The following is a 24,500-nucleotide window of genomic DNA, read 5'->3' as shown; positions in this document are numbered from 1 at the left end:
TCATACATACTTCTGTTTAACACTTTGAGAAACCACAGAACTGGTTTCCACAGTGGCTGCACCATTTTACATTCCCGCCAGTAATACTTGAGGGTTTCACTTTATCTGTATCTTCACCAACATTCGTTATTTTCTGTGGGTTTTTTTTAAATTTTTTTTTAATGGCTACCCTAATGGGTGTGAGGTGATATAGCATTGTGGTTTTGAGTTGCATTTCCCTAAAGTCCCTATTTTATTTTTATGCACTTCTTCTACTGTATTTTTATCATAAATTTAATCATTATGTAAACATAGGGCCTTGCCTTCTTTTTTTTCTTTTTTAATGTTCTACTTTTCAAGACCATGCTGAGGAAGAGCAGCTGTTAACCCTATAAATTCATGCCCAACCTTTACCCATCTGAAAACATACTCACGGGGCCTATTTTCACTTCCCTTTGAAATGTTACAAAAGTTTAAGATGCGTTTCATTAGACATGCAGGGTTTATTTTTTAATTAGTTCTGAGCATTTAAAAATCAAGAGCTCGTAAAAACCTGAATTTCCCACTTCTGAGGAAATCCTGCAGGTGGGGCGCCCGCGATCCAAGTTCCCACAAAGCAGCAGAGTAGCTTTGGAGTAGCTCCAGCTTCCCCCAGCCAACAGTACCTGCCTCATCCCTACAGGCATCTGTTTGCAAGCCCTGCTGGAGTGGATTTTCTGAGGCTAAAGTTAGCCTGGATTTATTCCAGTTTATGTGAATAATTTAGGTGATTAGAAGTGACTAATACTTCTGCTCTGACTAGCTACTTAATACCTCCGCTGATGCTTTCTCTCCGGGTAAGTTCGGCAATCTCCTTGTTGTCTGCCCTTGCATGCCTCTAGCCCCGTGGGGATAAGTCCTGCCAACAGCTTGGTCCCTATTAGTTAACTGTCACTTTACATTTGAGTGTTTCTTCTTAGCTGCAACTATTTGAAATTGTGTTTGTGTGTGTGCAGAAGGCACACGCGCTTTTTTCTTCTGTGTGTTGCCACCTCATTCTGAGTTCCCAGTTACTGTTCTTGCCTACTGGTGATCCTACCAAGAACTCTGCTTTTCGGGCTTCCCTGGCGGCGCAGTGGTTGAGAGTCCGCCTGCCGATGCAGGGGACACGGGTTCGTGCCCCGGTCCGGGAAGATCCCACATGCCACGGAGCGGCTGGACCCGTGAACCATGGCCGCTGAGCCTGCGCGTCCGGAGCCTGTGCTCCACAACGGGAGCGACCACAACAGTGAGAGGCCCGCGTACCGCAAAAAAAAAAAAAAAAGAAATCTGCTTTTCACCTATGCAGGGGCTCGATTTATATTTGCGTGTGTGTGAGTGTTTAGTAGTATTCTATGATATGCTAGAATTATGGCTCAAGACATAAACACAGTTTATGTCTGTGTTTTGGAAATACAGGTAGCAATGCTTGTAAATATTAGATTGTAAAGATGATAGCCAGTCGGCTTCAGATACTGTGTCTCACAGATAGTCGGTACTGGAAGGTGCTAGGTGAGGCTGCCATGAGATGGAGGCATTGTGAAACCCGAGCCAGCCCCAGAACCCCCTGGCTGCGTGATTTGCGATTGCACAGAGTTGGCTATACTGTCCATCAAGCCACATTTCCTGAAACCTAAGAACGCCAGGGTGTCATAGTGTTCTCTTGTAACCAGGTCCTGTGCCCGAAACCCTTCGCGTGACTCTCCTCGTGGTTTTCATCCTGTTTCTTTGTCTCTCTGTGTGGTCGCTAATGAGTGCATTGAAGGTGAAACATTTAAGTGAACTTGGTGGTGGTAGAAGAAGAGAATACGTCTGGGTGCTTTAGGCTGACTTGCCTCCCAGCCGCCACTTTCTAAGTTCTTTCTCTGTAGCTCTCTTGGCCATTTCTCCAGGCAGCCGAGCTGGAAACCTTGTTGTTGGTCACTCAGTTAGTCCCTATGATTTGTGCTTCCCACCAGAGCGGGGAGACTGTGGTGTGTGTGCCTCCTGCTTTTCAGCCAGTTTCTTTTTGTGTCCCTCACTCCTTTCCTGTCTGTCTACTTTTTCCTACATGGACATAATATTCAGCTATAGAGCTGGAGTTTGATTTTCTTACTACATAGAAGAAGTTCATTTTTTGGCTGCCTCTTGCCCTTTCCCCCTAAAAGTTCCATTTGTCTGTTGCTTTTTTCCCAAAGTGGGTGGGACAAGATTGTTTATTATTCCTGTAGACTTGCATTTCCCCCTTCTGTAAGGGTTTGCCACAGAAAGAAGTTGTCTATCTCGGATGTCAGTTTTAATAGAGAACAATGATGAAATTGTTAGACGATCGAAATGGTACTTAATTATCTGTCTGGAAACTCTTACACTTCTCAAAGGCTTTCTCAGTGAGAACTCATTGTGGACAGCACTTAGGGTGCTCAGTTCCAGAACATGCTGTAGGGGTGGTTCCTGCAGGCCCTGCTTTCTGGCGGGTCCAAGGCAGTGCTGGCCTGGTGGACCCTCTCCTCCCACTTCCTGCTTCGAAGGCCACTCTGCCGCACGTAGCCGCTGTTCTGACTCAAGAGCTAGCGAACAGTAAAGAAACTGACTTCTAAGAAAAGAATGTTAGTTGAAAACAACTTTTTAACATGCCTTGTTAAGGTGTAAGGATTCTGGAGCCCCCAGTCCTGCCTTTGGATCAAAGGTGCATCTCTACTTCTTGGAGCCAAGAAATGTAGAGACTCAAGGGTGGGGACAATTTGACAGAGACAGCAGTCCCCCGCTGCCTTTGGTCCTGAGAAGATATTCTGAGTGGCAGGGCCCTAATGAATTATTAAGCTACATATAAAATCAAGGAAGTACAGCGAGCACCCCAGGCAATGCGGCCACCTGCTGAGCTGCTTCGGGCTTCGTGGGGTCAACAGGATTTGGGAGGAAAGGTGTCTAGCTCGGATCGAGCTTAGAGAAGAGGGCTCGGTTGGCTTCTAACTGGTTCTGGTATAACTGGAGCATTTTCTCCTTAAGCTTATTTTGTAATACGATATGTACAGAGTGAGCGCTCTCTTAAGTAGGTACTTTAAATTTTTTATTTGGTCAAATTAAAGGCAAAACCAGAAAATATAAAAGACAAAAACCACTAGAAAAATTATATTACAAAGCACCAACGTCTGTAACATACAAAGGACTCTTAACACCAGAGGAGCAGAAGGAACCACCTAGTAGATAAATGAGGAAAAGACGTGAACAGTACAAAATTCTAAAGGTCTGAAAAGAGAGTACATGGTGGAAATTACGTCCTTTTTCTAACCGGTTCTACTCTCCAGATGTAGCCACTCTTGCCGGTTTCTTTTGTAGTTTATAAGGGATCATTTCTGAATAGTTACATATGGTTTTATTACTACATTTATAACTATACACGCATATATTACTATACAATTGTTATACAATTTTGTAACAAAATTATTTGCACAATTGGCAACATGATTAAATCTTTTTCAGTAATGATGATTTCCTGCAGTCTTTTTTTTTTTTTTTTTTTTTGCGGTTACGCGGGCCTCTCACTGTTGTGGCCTCTCCCGCTGCAGAGCACAGGCTCTGGACGCGCAGGCTCAGCGGCCATGGCTCACGGGCCCAGCCACTCCGCGGCATGTAGGATCCTCCCGGACCGGGTCACAAACCCGTGTCCCCTGCGTCGGCAGGCGGACTCTCAACCACTGCGCCACCAGGGAAGCCCTCCTGCAGCCTTTTAATCTTGTTTTAAATAGAAGGAAAATTAGAACCTGGGGTGGGAAAGAATGGCTGTCATATAAAGAAACTACTCTTTTGGAGCGTGGGACATGTCCTGGAGAGGAAATGTCTAGTAGCCTGAAATTGTAGCAGTTTATTCCAATATCTTCAAACTGTGACTGGCCCTCCTTGAGGACATCAGGTGCGAAGGTTGAGCCAATCACACTCTGCAATGGTCTTACTGGTCACGGGGTGGCCACTGGTTTGTCCTGGGCCCCTACGAGTTACTTCCTTTTTTCCCTAGTTCCCTCCCTCCCATAGGCAACCATTCAAATATGTATGAAGTGCATCATTTAGGCCTGTATGTAGTCTTGTAATGTATCTCATCTTGTGGGTACCTATTTTTAATAAATGGAAATGCTATGGCTGTCTCCTTCTGTTTGAATTTTTTCCCCTAGGCTCTGAAAGTTCCATCCTTATTGGTAGATGTGCATCTGGTCTGTTGCTACCTATTCTCGTGTGGCACAACTGAGGTTTGGAAAATAGTTGAATTAATTGTGGTGACTTTTAGCCTGATTTTCCTTTTGTCTTAATTTTTATTACAAAAATTTCCAAAAAATTAGGGACCCTTAAAATTCCACCAACCTAGTATATCAACTTTTCTAAATTTTTCATATGCAGACATACCTGATATAGTTATAACAAAAAGCACATATTTTTGTATCATTGCTTGATTCACTTTACCACAGAAACATTCCCTCCCTTTTGCTAAGTTGTCATACATTTTACTGGCTACGTGTTTCATCTGTATTATGTCCCATAACTTCACAATCTCTTCTGTGAAACAGTGTTTTAATTGTTTATTTTTTTAATATCACTGCAGTTAATATCCTCATGCATACAATTGGGCTTTTATTGTTGCTTTAGTTCTCTTATATTATTTAGCCATGATAGATGCACAGTAAGGCATTATGGAGTCAAAGAGAAAACTTGTTCTATGACTTATGATGCAAGTTGCCACATTCTGCCTCTCACTCTATTCCCAGGAATGAATGCAAGTGTCTGTCTTCCATTTACAACATCCTTTTTTAGAGTGTCATACTTAGAGCTGTTGCCACAGGAATTGATTTATCAAGTGCCACAGTGGTCAGCAGAGAAATAAGGAACTCCAGGTTTTCTGACTTGAGAACATGTTGGGGAGAGCACCATCTGCTACCTGTATTGCGCATCCTTTCTATCCCGCCATCCCTCCTGGCACTGAACGCAGCCTTGCTTTGATCATCAGTCCTTCATCTCTCCGTGGTCGGGATTGTCCATAGCCAGTTGGTGTGAAGCCCTGCTTCAGTATTGCCTGGGAAGCGTGTGAACTGTAAATATAGACACACACAGGAAAAGAGTAGTGCTGGGGATGCTTCTGCTAACTGCTCCTCATCCATTTCCACTGAAGGGCTGTGAAAAAGGGACTGGCTGCTTACAAAGCTTGTGTACCGGTGGGCTTCCCTGGTGGCGCAGTGGTTGAGAGTCCGCCTAACGATGCAGGGGACACGGGTTAGTGCCCCGGTCCGGGAGGATCCCACATGCCGCGGAGCGGTTGGGCCCGTGAGCCATGGCCGCTGAGCCTGCGCGTCCGGAGCCTGTGCTCCGCAACGGGAGAGACCACAACAGTGAGAGGCCCGCATACCGCCAAAAAAAAAAGAAGAAAAAAAAGATTGTGTACCGGTGAGGAGGAGTGGGAGTGGAGAGGGGGAGGCGTTTGCGAGAACATATGTTGGATTCTTTCCCGGGCCGGGGCACGAACCCACGTCCCCTGCATCGGCAGGCGGGCTCTCAACCACTGCGCCACCAGGGAAGCCTTATATATGTTGGATTCTTTTCATTCTCCTCTTAGTGACAGTGATTGATGGCATCTAGTGTGTCCCTGTTTGTCACTTCCTTGATACAGCTGCTAGTGGGGGTGGGAGAAATCAGGAAGGGCTGGGCAGAGGACACAGCTAGGGGAGGAAGGGGCTCTTGATATGGTACTAAAATGACGTTTCTCACAGTTAAACTTACCAATGGTGTCTTCTCCTGCTGTACTTGACCACTACTAAGAGCTACTCTTTTTTGATCTTTTAGACTCTAGAAGAACCAGCCTTCATATCTCTGTCTTATTCCCCATTGCCAGAAAAGGGTTAACTTTGAGCACAAGATACCTGTAGTTTAAAGGGAATCGGAGAAGGAGGGAAAGTCATCCTGGATGCTGTTTTGACTGATTTTGTGTCTTATATTTTGAAATTTGACCTGGCTTTAGCTATGGAATTCTCTTGGTGTTCTAAAATGTTCATTATTTAAATGATCCCCTGGGCTTCCCTGGTGGCGCAGTGGTTGAGAGTCCGCCTGCCGATGCAGGGGACGCGGGTTCGTGCCCCAGTCCGGGAAGATCCCACGTGCCGCGGAGTGGCTGGGCCCGTGAGCCATGGCTGCTGAGCCTGCACGTCCAGAGCCTGTGCTAAAAAAAGATCCCCTATTGAGTATTTGGTTAGGAAGTAGGAGAAGGCTGTAAAAAGGCGAGTTGCGGGTAGGGAGGGGTGTGGTAAATTAGCAAAGTTTACAGTGATCTTATTAAGCTTGTTGCTTGCATTTTCCTGCCTGCGTTGAGGCAAAAACTGTCTAAAAGTGCAAGAACAGTGATTATTTTGTGGTTAGATCATGAGCACAATGCAGCCAAACCCAGGAAGGAGAATCTGCTTCATCAAGTCTTCAGCTGTTGGTTAGGCCAAAATTTGTGTGGAAGCCTCCAGTGGGTGTTGATTTGGCAGGAAATCCCTGCCCAGTTCTTCTGGTTCTTTCTTCTTTACCTTTTCTCTGTTCCCAGCTCACGGTTACCTTCCAAAATGGAAGGTGCTTTGCACTGCAAATGACCATGACAGCCTCGTCTCCCCTGTAGCAAGTTCTAAGGAAGCCAAGTAGACAGAGTCCAACTTTTGAGTTCAGGTCTCCGAGGCACTTTGGTCCGCTGGTTTCACTACAGGGTGTTGTATGCCCCAGTGGCCTCCATCCAGCGGACTTTGCATCTTACACTTTCAGGTCAGCACAGCCAGGCTGCTTAGGTGCTTAGGAAAGATGCTCTTTGAAGAGCATGTGGTATCTGGTGGATCCTTTGGAACATTACACTTTAAACTGATGCTCACCTGCCTAACTCCTTTTTCTTCCTTTTGATCAACATTTGTTTCTTGAACACCCACTGCATGCTGGGTACTTTTCTACCAGGTGACTCCACAGATGGTATCTGTTTTAGTTCTCATAACATCTCTGTGAGGTAGCTGGTGTTGTACCTAATCTTTAAAAAGGGGAAACTGTGGCCCAGGGAAATGGTTGCACACTAAGGTAATCACGACTAATAAATTGCAGAACCAAGTTTGAAGCCAGATTTTTGAGAACCCAAAGTCCAGTGCACAGCTGCACCCCATAGACACCTCTGAAAGTGACAGCAGCCTCTTCAGCCGTCCCAAAAAAGATGTTCACCTTCATCTTGTATTATCGCACCTCGCTTTGGGAAAACAGAGTCTATGAAAATCTGAATTGGCCTGTTTTGGTTTTGGAGAAGGCTCCACTGTGAGTTTCTTCTTAAGAAATGAACCTTCCTAGGCAGGTAGCTTAAGCCCTGTTCACCGAGTTCATCGTAGACAGTTTGTCAGAGCAGAGCAGAGTGTGGCAGACACGTGTGCTATGGAGGTGACAATCTGTATTGGAATCTCAGCCTACTAGCTGTGTAGCTGTGAGCAAGTCGCTTAACTCTCTGAGCCTCTTTCCTTCCCTGGTAAACGGGAATCATACCGATCCCATCAGGTTAGTGTGAGAATACATTCACGTAAGTGCCAAGTGTCAGCTAAGTGCCGAGCAACGTGCTAATCCCATGGGAGCTGCCGTCATTTGTGGTTGGCATTATCAGGATCGAGGGAGCTCCATTAGAGTGGAAACCTGGCTTGGGAACATGTATAAATATTTGTAGCACCCCTACGAAATACCATTTAAACCCCTAACTTGTGTAAGGCAATAATAAGATGTGTGTGTGTGTTGACAGGGGCTGGTGGGGTGGTGGGAGCGGAGGATGGCTTGGATTAGCCACGGTGGGATGTTGCAGACTGCCAAGAGGAGAGAAGGCATGTTGGACATAGCAAAATGCTGGCTTAGTTGCAGCCCTGCGGAAGTGTGCGTGGCAGACAAATAGTGCTGAAGGACAGATGGGAACAGTGACTTGTGTTGGCAGTTGGGCAGAGTGGTCCTGGGATATAGCACCGAGCAGTAAAAGCTCTGCTGTCTACTTCTCAAGGTGTTTATTATGTGCCAGGCACTGTTGTTGTGCTTTTTTCCATCAACTCACAACAGCCCTCTGAAGCAGACTATGACTATCCCCAGCGTACAGATTAGGAAACTGAGACACAGACAAGTTAAGTCCGTTCCCCAAGGCACACAGCTGGTAAGTGGCAGAGCTTGGGTTCCATCTCAGGCCTCTGCCTGCAGAGTTTGTGCTTTGAACCACTGCACTATATGCCTCTCAAAAGACAGGCAAGGGCCTTGCTCTTACGGTGTTTACATTCTAAGTAGGTGAGTCTGTCAAACAAATAAATATACAATCTGCCAGGTAGTAAGAAATACAATGAAGAGAAATAAAATTGGGTGAGGAGTTTTAGCGGATGATGGGGGTTGATGGTTTAGCTAGTGTATTATTTGCTTGGGCTGCCGTAACAAAATACCACAGACTGAGTAGCTTACACAACAGTTTATTTTCTCATGGTTCTGGAGGTCCAAGATCAAGGTGTCTGTGGAAGTGGTTTCTTCTGAGGCTTCTCTCCTTGACTTGCCAATGGCTGCCTTCTTGCTGTGTCCTCACTGGGTTTCCTTCCGTGTGTGCACAGCCCTGGTGTCTCTCTTTGTCCTAATCTCCTCTTCTTATACCAGTCATTGGATTAAGTCCTCTCCAAATGGCCTCATTTAAACTTAATCGCCTCTTAAAGGCCCCTTCTCTGGATAGTCACATTCTCTTGTACTGTGTGGGTTAGGACTTCAACATATGAATTTGGAGGGGACACAGTTCTGACCACAACGTTCTGCCCCTTTTTCCCCCAAATTTCTGTCCTCAGAGACAAAATGCATTCATCTACATCCCAGAAGCCCCAAAATCTTAACCCATTCTAGCATCAACTCTGAGTTCCAAGTCTCACCAAAGTATCTAAATCAGGTGTGGATGAAACTTGAGATGTGATTCATCCTGAGGCAAAAATTCCTCTCCGGCTGTGAAGCTATGCAGCCCAGAAGTTTTGTGCTTCCAAATTACAAAGGAGGGACAGCCATACAATAGACATTCCCATTCTAAAAGCGAGAAATTAGAAAGAAGAAAGGGGGTGATGGATCCCAAGCGAGTCTAAAATGTAGCGGGGCAAATTCTGATTTTAAGCCTCCAGAATAATCCGCTTGGTGGTCTGTCCTTTGGGCTCACCAGGCTGGTGGCCCTGCCTTCCAGACCCACAGGAACCCAGGAAGAGATAGCCTTGCCCTTTAAGGAGGAGCCGGTCTGGGCCTGTGGTGGGAGTGGCAGCCCTCTCAATCTCTGAATCTCCTTCGGGGTCATTCTTCCCTTATCCTGATGGATAACACAGCCAGAAAGCTCTGTTGTCCCATTCCCTAGAATCCTAGAGGTCTGACAGCCTTCCTTCACTGTTGCCCTGTCTTTGTCTCCTTTAGTCTAAATGAGCATAACCCCAAGGAAGAGTTGCTCACCGCAGCTAGAGAAAGCCCGCGCACAACAACGGAGACCCAGTGCAGCCAAAAATAAACAAATAAAAATAAATACATAAATGTATTAAAAAAAAAGAGAGAGAGAGAATAGGCTTGTGGTTCCCAAGGTAGAGGGGTGTGGGGGAGGGATGTATTGGGAGTTTGGGATTAGCAGATGCAAACTATTACATACAGAATGAATAAACCACAAGGTCCTACTGTATAGCACAGGATATTCAATATCCTGTGATAAACCATAATGGAAAAGAATATGAAAAAGAATATGTATATGTATAACTGAATCACTTTGCTGCACAGCAGAAATTCACATTGTAAATCATTTGTGCTTCAATAAAATTTTTTTTCAAAAAGCCCCTCAAATTCCAATTTTTAACTCTCACGACTCAAACAGAAGGCAGTCTCACAGCCTAGTGTAAAATAAAAGTGGTAACAGGACACTCCAGGCTCCTTTCAGAGTAGGAGTAAAGGCCCCATGGTTTGGAGATGCAGACACTTTCACTCTTCAGTGTAAGGTCAGAGCATAGTACATTCGCTGTCAAAGTGGAGTAAACGTCCTAGGGTTCCATTTATTCCCTTGGAGCTCCCTCGTTGTCGTCACCTACCTCACAACTGTAAGTGACAGACAGCCTCGGCTGCGTCTTGCGGGTGCTGTTGTAACTGGGTGCTGGGTATGGGAAGCTTAGAGTCTGTCTAAATGGGGTCACCTCCTCGAGAGGTAAATATCTGATTGGTGCCTGGAGTTAGGAAGAATTATGAAGAGCATATATTTAAGCAACAGCGTAGGCTGTGAAGTAATTAACAAATTTTTTTCAAAATTTCTTTCAAAATAATTTTCAAAAGTTAATCAGACATATTGCAGATTGGGCTACAAAGTTTGCAGGCATTCTTATATCCATAAATGCCTCAGGCCGTTCCACTTATTTCTGTTTTCCTTATCCTATGTTTAAGAAACATAGAGGAAGAAGGGTTAAAATAATGCATTCAATATCATTTTCTAAGAAATAACTCACCAAAGAGATTCTTGGAAAAATTTATTTAAAGAGAAGGGAGGGACTTCCCTGGTGTCGCAGTGGTTAGGAATCTGCCTGCCAACGCAAGGGACATGGGTTCCATCCCTGGTCCGGGAAGATCCCACATGCCACGGAGCAACTAAGCCCCTGTGCCACAACTACTGAGCCCGTGAGCCACGGCTACTGAGCCCATGTGCCACACCTACCGAAGCCCGCGCACCTAGAGCCCTTACTCCGCAGCAAGAGAAGCCACCGCAATGAGAAGCCCGCGCATTGCAATGAAGAGTAGCCCCTGCTCGCTGCAACTAGAGAAAGCCTGCATGCAGCAACGAAGACCCAATGCAGCCAAAAATAAATAAATAAATTTATTTTAAAAAATAGATAGATAAAAAAGAAGGCAACCATGTGAGTGACATCTGGGCACCAGCTATCTGCTAGGTTCCATACTGGTGGTGTTTCATTTAATCCTCCATAACTCCTGAACTAGTGGCATCCTAACATCGGTGAGAATATGAGACTTACTGCTTAGGAAACTGAGGGACTTTGCCTGATTCACCATGTGGAACCAGGTCTGGAAAGTACTTGATGCTCAAAAATATTAATTGGATTAATTAATCTGTCAAGGTTACACATCTGGTGAGCAAATAGCCCAGATTCAAAGTTGGGGACATGCTAATAATAATTGTGGTTAATGTTTGCCAGGCTCTAACTATATGCCGGGCACAGTGCTAAATATATTATACAGATTCTCATTTACTCCTTACAAAAGCCCTCCAAAGGTAGATAGTTTAAGTATCTTTATTTTACAGAGAAGTCACTGGTATTATGCTAGAACTAGGATCTGAACTCAGAAAGTGTGAGCCCAAATGCCATGATTTTAGTCACCAAATTGTACTGCTTTTATCAGTTACCTGTCATTTCATCATATGAAATATTACCAAGTGATTTGGGAAAAAGGAGTTCCATGGTCAAAAAATATCGGGGGGAAACATTGCATCAAAAAGTAAACTTGGTTCCTGACTTCAGGAATTCTCTGAGCTTTCAGGATGCTAATGCAACATATGAATCCTCAAGGGAAGACATAGAATGCAACATTTTCTAAGTTCATTTGGCCCCCTTTCCCACCAGGACAGCATTAGCATCTCACTGAGCCAGTATTCTGTGGAACACAGTTGATGAAATGCTCGCCAAACTCGACAGAGGGTTGCTGTATCATCTCCTTCCTAAAGAGGAGAATGAGAAAGACGTCCTCAAAAGCCTGCTCCGTGCCTGTTAGGTTTTGGAGTCATATATTGCTTCTTTTCATGGTATTGTAAGTCTGTGTTTTAAAGAAAATAATTAGCATTATTTTAATATTTCACATCATTTTCTTATAGTGAACCAAATAAATTTTATATGAGAGAAGGATGGGGGCCCATGGATGCCTGCCTCAGTTGTGCAATATGTGTTTTTCGACATCCCTGTTCCCCTGAGCTAATTAGGCTGATAGAATTGTGGTGACAGTTTTTTTGTTTTTTTAATTGAATATAGTTGATTTACAGTGTTTTAGGTGTATAGCAAAGTGATCCAGTTTTTTAATATGTGTGTGTGTATACTTTTTCAGATTCTTTTCCATTATAGACTGCAAGATATTGAATGTAGTTCCCCGTGCTATACAGTAGGTCCTTGTTGTTTATTTTATGTATAGCAGCATGTATCTGTTAATCCCAAATTCCTAATTTATTCCCTCCCCTCCTCGTTGTGACAGTTTTGCCTCAGCCTCCAGTGAATGGAAAGGTTTACCGTGAGAACTGAATCTAACCCTGACTTCTGACATTTTACTTCTCATTGGCACAAAAGGTGACCAGTTACACTGTACACGTAAAAATAGCTGGTCGTTTTTATCCTTTTGTAAAATATTTCATATGCTGATTTTCAAAATGTTTCAGGAGAGAAATTGACTTGTAGTACTTGGAAGTTCACGGATTAGGGCACTACATTAAAACAGGGTTTGTGAAGAAAAAAACACACTTTCTGTTTCTAGGCCAGCAGCTCTACTTTGGGGACATTTATTTCATACAGTGCTGTATGATAGAGACCAAGATTTATAGTTGGAGATTTCCTGAATAACAACTCAGATAGCAAATGCCTCAGTGAAACAACTTTCCTGTGCTCTGCAAAGCAAAAAGTAGCACAATAGAATGGATGGTTTGTCTCCAGATTTCTGTGAGGTGGTATTTTGGCTTTTGGTTTGGTTTTGTTTTGTTTGTTTGTTTTTGGTTCTCTTGCAAGACAAAATGACATTAATTATTTTTCTTTTTGGCCTTAACCTAAAATTGGAAAATTTTTACCTTTCTCTCCCCTTCATCCTTCTCCCAGTATCCTCCCCTGCCACACACCCCTCCTTCTCCCGGTCTCACTTGGAACGGACCTGGTACTTTTCCACACAGAGCTACTTAACGAAAACCATCTCAACTCAAGCAACAAAAAACAAAAAAACAAATTTGAAGACAGTCTGCTTGAATGATAGAAAGGAAATTCCTTTTACCTCCATTTTGTTGTTGCCTGGTAAGTGATTCAGATTTTCCTTCTGCAGAGAGAAGAGAACGCAAGCAATACTAATACAAAAGAGCCCCATTTCCTGCCCCCCACCCCGCCCCCCGAAAGGAAAATAAGGTTCTGCGACAGGCTTGAAGATGCTCATAAGGAATAGCTTCACCTCTGGTTTGGGATGAGATGTTCACATATTGGTGTTGAGGTTCAGTACGAGCAACCAATGGAAGGAACAGGGAAGAAGCAGTAAATGCGAGGGCAGCAGGAGGAGACACAGGCCAATTCTGGTTATCTGTGGGTTTTCAGGTCAAATTGAAGACAGTCTTTTTAACCAATGGTGCTGAGACAACTGGATGTCCACATGCAAAAGAATGAATTTGAGGGCTTCCCTGGTGGCGCAGTGGTTGAGAGTCCGCCTGCCGATGCAGGGGACACGGGTTCGTGCCCCGGTCCGGGAAGATCCCACATGCCGCAGAGCGGCTGGGCCTGTGAGCCATGGCCTCTGAGCCTGCGCATCCAGAGCCTGTGCTCTGCAACGGGAGAGGCCACAAGAGTGAGAGGCCGCGTACCACAAAAAAAAAAAAAAGAAAAAAAGAAAAAAAAGAATGAATTTGGACCCTTACCGCTCACCAGTACAAAAAATTAACTCAAAATGGGTAAAAGATATAATAAATATAAGAGTTAAAACTATGAGGCTCTTAGAAGAAAACATAGGTGTTTGTGACCTTCAGTTAAGCAGTGGTTTCTTAAATATGACATCAAAGTACAAGCAAAAAATGAATAGATAAATGGGGGACTTCCCTGGTGGTCCAGTGGTTAAGATTTCACCTTCCAATGCAAGGGGGTGCAGGTTCAATCCCTGATTGGGGAGCTAAGATCCCACATGCCTTGCAGCCAAAAAACCAAAACATAAAACAGAAGCAATATTGTAACAAATTCAATAAAGACTTAAAGAAAAAAAGAATAGATAAATGGGGCTTCATCAAAATTACAACCTTTCTGTGCTTCAAAAGACACCATCAAGAAAGCAAAAAGACAAGCCACAGAATGAAGAAATATTTTCAAATCATGTACCTGATAAGGGATTTGTATACCAAATATATAAAGAACTCTTATAACTCAATTATTTTAAAAAACCCAGCTAAAACATGGGCAATGGATTTGAAACGACGTTTCTCTAAATAAGATATGCAAATGGGCAATAAGCACATAAAAAGATACTCAATATCATTAGCCATCAGAGAAGTGAAAATCAAAACCATAATGAGATGCCACTTTGTATCTACTTAGGATGGCTATAATCAGAAAGACAGCTGAGTGTTGGCAAGGAGCTGGGGAAATTAGAATCCTCACACAGCGCTGATGGGAATGTAAAATGTTGCAGCTGCTTTGGAAAAGTCTGGAAGTTCCAAAAAAGATTAAACATAGAGTTACCTTATGACCCAGCAATTCTACTCCTAGGTATATACACAAGAAAAAGCAGAACGTATGTCCTTGCAAACACTTACACACTAATGTTTACAGCAGCATTAGTCGTAGTAGCCAAATAGTGGGAAAAACCCACATGTCCCTAAACTGATAAATAAAATATGATATATATCCATACAGCAGAATATTATTCAGCAATGAAAAGGAATGCAGCCCTAATATATCCTACACAATAGATGAACCTTGAAAACATTATGGTAAGTGAAAGAAGCTAGTCACAGACGGCCATGTATTTTATGGTTCCATTTACATGAAATGTCCAGAATAAGTAGATCTATAAACAGAGAGTAGATTAGTGGGTTGGAAAATTGGGAGTAAACAGGGAATATTGTAAATGAGTTATAGCGCTTCTTTTCAGAGTGATGAAGACGTTCTAAAATTGTTAAGTGATGGTCTCACAACCCTGTGACTATGCTAAAAGTCACTGCGTTATACATCTTAAAAGAGTATATGGTGTGTGAATTCTCTCTCAATAAAGCTGTTATTAAACACAACAAAATCACATAATTAGTGTCGTACAGAATTCCATTTATAATTTTACACTCTTGGACTAAAACTCAGCTCAGAGTTTTAAGTGACCTGTTCCAGGGCATCCAGCTAGTGATTGGAAATCCAGACTTCCTGAACATCAGGCCAGTTGTTTTCTGTATTGTGATTGCGACAGGAAGTTTGACCCCAACAGACCATAAAAATCCCACTTAATGGATTTCATTGATTTGGCGGGGTAACACTAGCTTTGTAACAGATAAGCCACTGAGGCTGAGGTTGGCAGTAGAAATGTAATTCTTTTTCAGGTAACGTTCAGTAGCTTAAGGCGAGGATGAGGGGGTACAGGAGGCTCCTTACCACACAGATAACCCAGGTCCCCGGGTTCCTCAGGGACCCAGGCTGATGGGAGATCTTCCATCTTCTTTCAGGGTTGCCCTGAGCTTTAGCATCCTGCTAGCAGACGGGGGGAGGGGAGAGTGGAGGCTTTTGAAACATAGGTCCAAAGGATATTCAGCCCACGTGATGACTGGGTACTCGTTTAGAAGCTTGCATATCATGGCCCCTGCTTCCCTGTGAGGTAGTTTAATACCCTGAGAGCAGTGTTAGGGAGCCAGCCTAGCTGGTTATGCTGGAGCGGAGTTTACTGACTGTTCCAGAAGAATGGTCTTGCTATCATCATTCAAACTTTATTGATCATATACTGACTAATAATTGATAAGTTTCCAAGCTGTATATTATGAGGAGACTCTTAGAGATCCTGCCTTGTCTTGCCAGAGTTCTCGAGGAGGTGACCCCATTTAGACAGACTCTAAGCTTCCCATACCCAGCACCCAGTTACAACAGCACCCGCAGGACGCAGCCGAGGCTGTCTGTCACTTACGGTTGTGAGGTAGGTGACGACAACGAGGGAGTTCCAAGGGAATAAATGGAACCCTAGGACGTTTGCTCCACTTGGACAGCGAATGTACTATGCTCTGACCTTACACTGAAGAGTGAAAGCGTCTGCATCTCCAAACCATGGGGCCTTTACTCCTACTCTGGAAGGAGCCTGGAGTGTCCTGTTACCACTTTTATTTTACACTAGGCTGTGAGACTGCCTTCTTCTGTTTGAGTCGTGAGAGTTAAAAATTGGAATTTGAGGGGCTTTTTGAAAAAAATTTTTATTGAAGCACAAATGATTTACAACGTGAATTTCTGCTGTGCAGCAAAGTGATTCAGTTATACATATACATATTCTCTTTCATATTCTTTTCCATTATGGTTTATCACAGGATATTGAATATCCTGTGCTATACAGTAGGACCTTGTGGTTTATTCATTCTGTATGTAATAGTTTGCATCTGCTAATCCCAAACTCCTAATCCATCCCTCCCCCACACCCCTCTACCTTGGGAACCACAAGCCTATTCTCTCTCTCTCTTTTTTTTAAATAAATGTATGTATTTATTTTTATTTGTTTATTTTTGGCTGCACTGGGTCTCTGTTGCTGTGTGCGGGCTTTCTCTAGTTGCGGTGAGCAGGGGCTACTCTTCCTTGCGCTGCGCGGGCTTCTCATTGCAGTGTCTGCTCTTGGTGCAGAGCACGGGCTCTAGGCACACGGGCTTCAGTAGTTGGTGTACACAGGCTCAGTAGTTGTGGCTCACGGGCTCTAGAGTGCAGGCTCAGTAATTGTGGCGCATGGGCTTAGTTGCTCCGTGGCATCACAAGCCTATTCTCTATATATATGAGTCTGTTTCTGTTTTGTAGATAAGTTCATTTGTGTCATAGTTTAGATTCCACATATAAGTGATATCATATGGTATTTGTTTTTCTCTTTCTGACTTACTTCAATTTAGTAAAAATTATACTCTCTAGGTCCACCCTTGTTGTTGCAAATGGCATTATTTCATTTTTTATGGCCGAGTAATATTCCATCGCATATATGTACCACATACATATTCTTTGTCTGCTCATCTGTCGATGGACATTTAGGTTGCTTCCATGTCTTGGCTGTTGTACATAGTGCTGCTATGAATATAGGGGTATACGTATCTTTTTGAATTAAAGTTTTTTCCGGATATATACCCAGAAGTGGGATCGCTGGATGATATGGCAACTCTATTTTGAGTTTTTTGAGGAACCTCCATACTGTTTTCCATAGCGGCTGCACCAATTTTCATTCCAACCCACAGTGTAGGAGGGTTCCTAGAGGAGCTTTTTGATGTCTTTCAATTAGTAGCTCTATGACCTTGGCTTTTCTGGGCCTCAGATTAGCATCTGCAAGTGGTGATCCTAATAGCACCTTTCCTTATGGGGTGGGCTCGAGGATTAAATGATAATCCCCGTCAAGTATTAAATCCAGGTTCTAGAATAAAATAGTGCTAATAAACACTAGTTACCATTGATGGTAATAGCATTTCCTTTTGACTTTCAAGGTAGTGAAACATTGATGCCTAATGTTGCAAAAATACTACATTTTCAAGTCAGTGGCAGTGTCCTAAAAGATGTTATGATGTAACTGGGATGCTTGGAAAACGTTTTTCCTAAGCAGTCAGAATCTTTCATTTAATAACAATCTGTTGGGTGCCCACTATCTGTAAATACATTTCCAGGACAAAGGGATTATGAAAAGGAAGAAGAGATGGCTTTTGCCTTTGAGTACTTCATGATGTCATATGCATTAGCAATGGCTACATTTTAAATAGGCTATAGTTAACCTAAGTTTTTAGAATAGTGTTTTTAGCCAACTACACATATATTCTAACACAGAAAAAAATTAAGGTGATTATCCTTTTAAAAAGTAAGACCAAGTCTAAAATATCACACTTCAGAGTTGTTTTTATTTTAACTTCCTGCCCCTTGGTCCCAAATGTCAATTTATCTCCCCCACTCCTACTACAAATTTTCAATTTACGTCTCTGTCACCCTTCATACATCTACCCCCGATTATGGGATTATTATAAAGCAGTTATATACTGTTGTGTTAGAAACAATTTTGTACATTTTTTCAAGATAATTATTTGAAAACAGGTTTGTTTTAATGTGAAGTAGCATAATGCTGTAATTTGTAGTTTATTTAGATTAGAAACTTGGTCTAGTGCAGTGGCTTTTAACTTGGCCAGATTTTTATCAAAAAGGCAATGTTGTTATTGATTTCTTACATTTTTAAAAATGCATCAAGGCTCTGGTACTCTTACGTTCATTTGAAGCCCTTGTTTGTTATGTGAAAGCAAACTTGTCATCTCATTTTATCAGTTCCTTTTTCTCCCAGTTTCCCCAGTCCCCCTAGGATGTTAGACCTGGGAGAGACCTTAACATCCCATCCTTCTCATCTCCTGCCCCTTCAGCAGAGGAGAAAAATGAGGCCCAGAGAGGTTAGGGGGCATGCCTGGGGTCACACAGTGGATGTGGGGCTGAGTCCTCCCTCCACACGGGGCCCCTCTCCCTGGCTGGGAATATTCTCTTTCCTTTGACCCCCTCCTGCACTTTCTAAGCTGTCACCAAGTCTTGTTACCGTTTCCTTGAAATGCCTCTTGTTTTCCTTCCTTCCCCTTTCTTCCTGTCTCATCCAGTCCCTCCACTCCTCACAATGGGAGAGGCTGACAGAGCGCTTTATCTCTGGGGCATCCATCATACAAGATTACTTTTCTCTAATTACCACTGTCAGCCTGTCACTCCTCTGCTGCGAAGATGCCCAGAGCTCCCTGCTTCCTGTGGCAGCAAACGTCGTCACTTCTCTTCACACCAGTTCCCTCAGAACCTCACTTCACTGTGTGCTCAGCTTTATTCCTTTCTTCCCACGAACCCCAAAGGCCCAGAGTCTTCTCTGGGTTTGCTCTGTGAATCAGCCATGTTTCCTTTATGGCTTTAGTATGTCCTGTTCCCCGGCTCCTAAGCGCTTCCCCTGCCTTTCCAAAGACTCCCCTTTTCTAGGCCAAATCCAGATCCCACCACCTTCTCATTGTTTTCCCTGTTACTCCAGTGATAATCTGATGATCCCCTTTATTCCCCAACTTTTTCTTCTTATGCACTAACATGTAGCATTGGGCAGCATAGCCTCTCTTACATGACTCCCTGGTTTTTCCCCACAATTGCGTTGCCGTCTCAATTATGCTTAATGCTCTTAGAAGGCAGGGCTTATGTTTATGCTTTTCTCATATACTCCACGTTTTCCATGGCCTAAATAAGTGGTCAGTAAATACTCCTTGCTTATTAGGGACTCTTTGAGCTTTTCAAAGATGTTGGCCAGAGCTGCGAGCGATTGAGACGTTTTACAGCGTTCACTGCTTGGATCACGATCGGTTGGTAATACTGCAGAACAGCCCTCTCCCGACTGCCAAGTGTTGATGGGATCGGCGCTGTCGCTGTTAATGATCTTCTGCGGGGACTGGCTGTATAGGTGTGGAGCTCACACTCATAGTTGGTGACTGGGCGGTGGGTTCGTGGCAGGGAGGTGAGAGCTTGCACCCCTGCCTCTTGGGTCTTACAGTAGGGAAGAGTTCTTCAAGAATGGATAGGAAGCGCATTATTCTCTGAGCTCCACAGATTCTCGGCACACCAGTGTGAAATGGGAACTGGCCTGGCTCCCCTCCCACTGTGTGTTTTTGAGCCAGTAGTGACCTTGGTGCTCTCTTTTCTACAATACTGGCACAATGTCCTAAGATTTAATCTCATCTTTTTCAAAATCCAGTAAATAGCTTCCCCAAAAAAGGTAAGCATGCTGTAATAAGTTCCTGGTATTGGAAAAAGGAATGTGTCCTATTTAAAGAAGACAGTGTCTGCTCTCTGAATTTCACTGTCCCTTTTCCACGCTTCCTACCTTTCCTGGTAGTCATTTCCAGACTGAGGCAACTGCAAATTTTACTGCACCTGGGACTACACTCTCCCCACAGCATAACCCCTACAAGAATGTCCTCCACTAAGGGCTCATAAACTTGGAACTGTTTTCTTCTGTAATGTCAGCAAGACTCATTCCACCCATACAAATAGGCTTTGGCCTTTTTCCTCTTTGGCACAAAAGAGAATTGGCAGAGACTCTGATAAAAGTGAAGTCGACAAGCTCTGGCTTGGAAGTGAGTTCAGTGCCTCTGGGCTTGTCATCCCCCTTGTTCCTGTGTGTTCTGAATTCTTGTCCCACCCAGAAAGTTCTCTCTTCCCATCTGTGACACCTAAAGATGTTTCACATCCCGCTCCCTTTGTTAATGTCTCCATCACAGGTAGTAAGATACTGCATCTCTTCAGTTATAGAAAGTTACTTGAACTGGAGTCACCTTAAGGTTTTTTTAATCCCTTTAGGTGGATGGAAGTCTGCTTAGTGGAAGAATTGCCACCAACCACTGAACTGGAAGAAGGGCTCCGGAACGGAGTTTACCTTGCAAAGTTAGCCAAGTTCTTTGCCCCCAAAATGGTATCGGACAAAAAGATCTATGATGTGGAACAAACACGTTACAAGGTAACTGAGATCTAATTGGTCTGGCCTCCAGCTCAAAGTGGAAGTTCAGTCTTTCCCTTCCTTTCCTTTCTTTTAGTGTTTCTATAAGGATTTGGTGGGAGATGGGTTGTGGGGAAAGGGGATGTCCTTGGTCTTTTAAGCCTGTAAATAATCATTCCTGAGGCGGCAGCAATTTTAAAAGCAAAGCATTTGTCTATTTCTGGTCTGAGGCCGAGAGATCTCTGCTCTATGGGGCTTCCCAGCTCCCACCCCCATTATTCCTTCATGGAGGTCATTTTATTAGTGCCAGTAACTGTAAGAGTGGGGGGCCCTCTACCCCTCCTTTTTTCACCATCAACACAGTTTATTACTCCCCTTGTTCTCATCAAGGAATAAAGTACCCAACTAGGACTTGAACTTGTGGCCCTAAAGAGTTAGGCCCAAGGTGATTTAAAAAAAAAATTCTGACATTGAATAGTCAGGAACTCCTTTCCTTTTGGTGTTTAAAACAAATTAAGACTACCCTTTTTATATGCAACTAGTTTTAAGAATTATTTCATGGCTAATTTGGGAAGGCATATGAGTGAGAAAACCAAACCAAAATAAATACCAATCTTGTATTAATAAAAAAATTCTGATATTTTTCAGATACATGTTTAAGTATTTTCAGATAAAGTGATATATCTATCATTTGCTTCAAAATAACTGGGAGGCGGTTGGACAGATGATTCAAGACTGGCCATGAGTTCATAGTTGTTGAGATTAGATGAGGCATGCAAATGAGTTCATTATACTATTCTGTCCAATTTTTATGATTGAAATTTTCCATTAAGAAGTAAAGGAGGAAAGAGTAAACACCAGCCTGAAAGACCCCTTCATTATATGTGTCTTCAAAAGGGAATTTTAAAATTTGTGCTGTTGGGGCTTCCCTGGTGGTGCAGTGGTTGGGAGTCTGCCTGCCGATGCAGGGGACACGGGTTCATGCCCCGGTCCGGGAAGATCCCACATGCCACGGAGCGGCTGGGCCCGTGAGCCATGGCCGCTGAGCCTGCGCGTCCAGAGCCTGTGCTCCGCAACGGGAGAGGCCACAACAGTGAGAGGCCCGCGTACCAAAAAAAAAAAAAAAAAAAATGTGTGCTGTTTCCTCCTGGAACATGTGATCCATTCTCCGCTTTGGGTCAGGGTTTCTAAAGCTTCTTTGAAACTTGATTCTTTATTTTCTTAATATATTGTGTTTGGTTTTTTTATCAGTATTTTTTATCTGCAGATTTTCAAGTATCCTTAAAAGTTATTTCTCTTAAAATTTCAAGGGTAACATTAAGTATAGTTGAAAATGGAATGATTTTCCATTTATTGCATGTCACACTACCCTTCAGTTGTTATTGAGACAAAATTTATTTTTTAAATGTGTGTATTGAATTCAGAGCAAATGTTTGAGTAATGGTTTATGCTAACAGTAGACAAGATGAATTGACATCTTTTTTGACAACTCTCTTTTCATCATCTAGCCCAAAAGGGAATTGAGCAAAAGTTTCTGCCTTGAATAACGTTATGAATAGAAGTGTTTGCATATCTTAAAATAAGTTTGAGTTTATTAAGTCATGTGTTTATTAACTCTAGATGTTTCTCCCTAGAGTAAGTTTTCGACCTTTTGTAAGACTTAAGTGAAACAAATGACTTAGCCAGCCAAAATTAAAGTTTGTTTTTTTTTTCGAGGAATACTTTAAAAGTTCAGACACGGTAAAAAATAATTTGTATCCCCCTTGTCACAAAATGAATGAACATTTATCCACATTTTAGAGCACGATTTTTGTTTTATTTTCATTACTGTTATGGTAGTTACCAAGATCTAGGCCTATTAGTACTAACAGCCATGTAGATTTTTTTTTTTTTTTTTTTTTTTTTTTTTTTTTTTGCGGTACGCGGGCCTCTGACTGCTGTGGCCTCTCCCGTTGCGGAGCACAGGCTCCAGACGCGCAGGCTCAGCGGCCATGGCTCACACGCAGCCAATCCGCGGCATGTGGGATCTTCCTGGACCGGGGCACGAACCCATGTCCCCTGCATCGGCAGGCGGACTCTAACCACCGTGCCACCAGGGAAGCCCCAGCCATGTAGATTTGATGATAGAGTTAAAGTGTAGTTGGCGCCAGGCCTCCCTGGAAAGGGATTGTGGGTATTTTGATGTGTGAATAGTGAGAATCAGGCCAGAAAGACAGACCTTTAGTGAAGGTGAGACTCAGAGCAGCGGGTGGGCTGATTCTTCCCTCTCCTGGCACATTATACACCTTGAATATAGGTGTCTCTTCCCAGTTTAGCTGTGGACCCCCTCATGGCAACTTAAACAGGTACTGTTTCCTCCTGGCATCAGAGATCCTATTATTTGAATCAATAGCAGCTTCTCTTTGGGATGGGGACGGGGAAGTGATTCCAATTTCTTGTTAAAAAAATAAAATACCTGTGGTGCCTAAGCAGATGATGACATCCCTGAGCAAAACATCGTGACAGAGGGAAGTGTTCTATGTTGCTGTCACCCGTGCCGCCAGGCCTCCACTGGGGTGCACAGAAGAAAGGCTGCTAGGAGAGGCATGGAAAGAAGGGAGGTGGTGGATGGAGGGTGGTAGATGCCAGCTGTGATGTGGGAGAAACACGGGGCAAATGGAAACTACCCCTCTGTTAATTCACTGGAGAAAAGAGGCTTTTCTTAAAAAAAAAAGGCTTTTCTTTTTCTCCTTTTATTAAATCCTTGAAAGTGTCCTTGAATGGAAATTGTCAGTGATTTGCCATGTAATCATAAGTTTTTATGTTAAGGCCATTTCATTTCTTCTACAGAAATGAAAGGAGACCAGTATTAGTGGGCAGGAGACTTAGCTTCCCGTTCATGTGTTCTTCAGGTCTAAAGCCCGTCACGCACGTGGTCCTTTCTAAGGAGCACTAAATCACGGGACTGCGAGAGACGTTGAAACACAAGGGAACACTTGCTAACCTAGGCCCGTCTCTTGGTGTGCCACCTGGAAACCATGAGCTCAGTGAGCCTGGGTGCTCACTGCAGAGTCTGCCTGGACTGCAGCCGTAAAATATGACCCACCTGTTGGGCAGGGTGTCCCCGATGCAAAAGCTCTGTCCCGAATCGCAAGGCCTCAGTTGTGGCACTGATGATGGCTTTGAGCTAAGTAGATGGGAGCTTTCATGCTGCCCCATCCTCTTTGTCTGCCAGCTTATCTACAGCCTTGGCCCCTCATTAACTTAGGTTTAGAAAGATATGCTAGGTATTAGAGTTAAACCTTCCAGTGATGAGTATTCTTTCCCTGACCATTCCCACCACCCCCCTTCCAGGTCTGAGTTGCATGGTCATGCCATGCACACAAGGACACACCACGGAGTACTGTAATGATTATTTTGTCATGAAGGCAAGAACTGTGTGTGTCTCCTCTGTCATATCCCCAGTGAATGGTGCAGGTTCTGGCCCATAGGCTGTGCTGGGGAAATAGCTGTTGGGTGAAGGAACGAATGACAGTAGTTCGTAGTAAGCCAGAGTGCTCCGTTTCTTGTCTTCTATTCTTTATTCAATACTTTATTCAATATTTACTGAAACTCTTCCTCTAAGTGTGATGCTCAAACTTCCTGTGGGACCCCCTGATGGGTGTGTGTAAAAACGTCAACTTTTGGGCCCCATCCCAGACTACTGAGTCAGGCAGAATCTTAGCCAGGGACCCAGGAAGCTGCATTCTTAATAATCACCCCAGGCAGTTTTTTTCTTAGAGTCTACAAAGGTTTGACTATAGGCAGACACACATTAATATAATACATTTTAATAAAGTTATACAGAAAGCAGATAAAATTGTCCTAAGATAGAAATACGTAAAGGATACGGCTCAATTATCCATACAGTACTTATTAGTACCTACCATGTGGCAGCCACTGTTCCAGGCACCAGTGGCAGACTGGGCAGCAGGGCAGACATGATTTCATGGTCAGTTGGAGAGAGAGACTGTGAGTAAAATAGACAGTTGTGAATTGTGATAAGTGTATGAAGGAAGAAATGAAAGCCAGAATTATTGACAGATAGCCATGGGCTTCTCTGAGGAGACATTTACTCTGAGGCTGGAAGA

General features: G+C 43.5%; 1 protein-coding gene across 1 annotated transcript in view; it reads left to right on the top strand.

Annotated features, from left to right (window-relative positions):
- IQGAP2 (IQ motif containing GTPase activating protein 2) overlaps positions 1–24,500 on the top strand; it is a 285,284-nt gene that overhangs the window by 124,599 nt on the left and 136,185 nt on the right. The window contains exon 3 of the mRNA XM_060009287.1: positions 20,256–20,412. Within this exon, the coding sequence (XP_059865270.1) occupies positions 20,256–20,412 (157 nt within the window). The remainder of the gene's footprint in view (positions 1–20,255; positions 20,413–24,500) is intronic.

Source organism: Delphinus delphis, chromosome 3 (assembly GCF_949987515.2).
Source record: "Delphinus delphis chromosome 3, mDelDel1.2, whole genome shotgun sequence".
Taxonomy (NCBI): domain Eukaryota; kingdom Metazoa; phylum Chordata; class Mammalia; order Artiodactyla; family Delphinidae; genus Delphinus; species Delphinus delphis.
The sequence above is the reverse complement of the archived record's forward strand: the minus strand, read 5'-3'. Positions and strand labels throughout refer to the sequence as shown.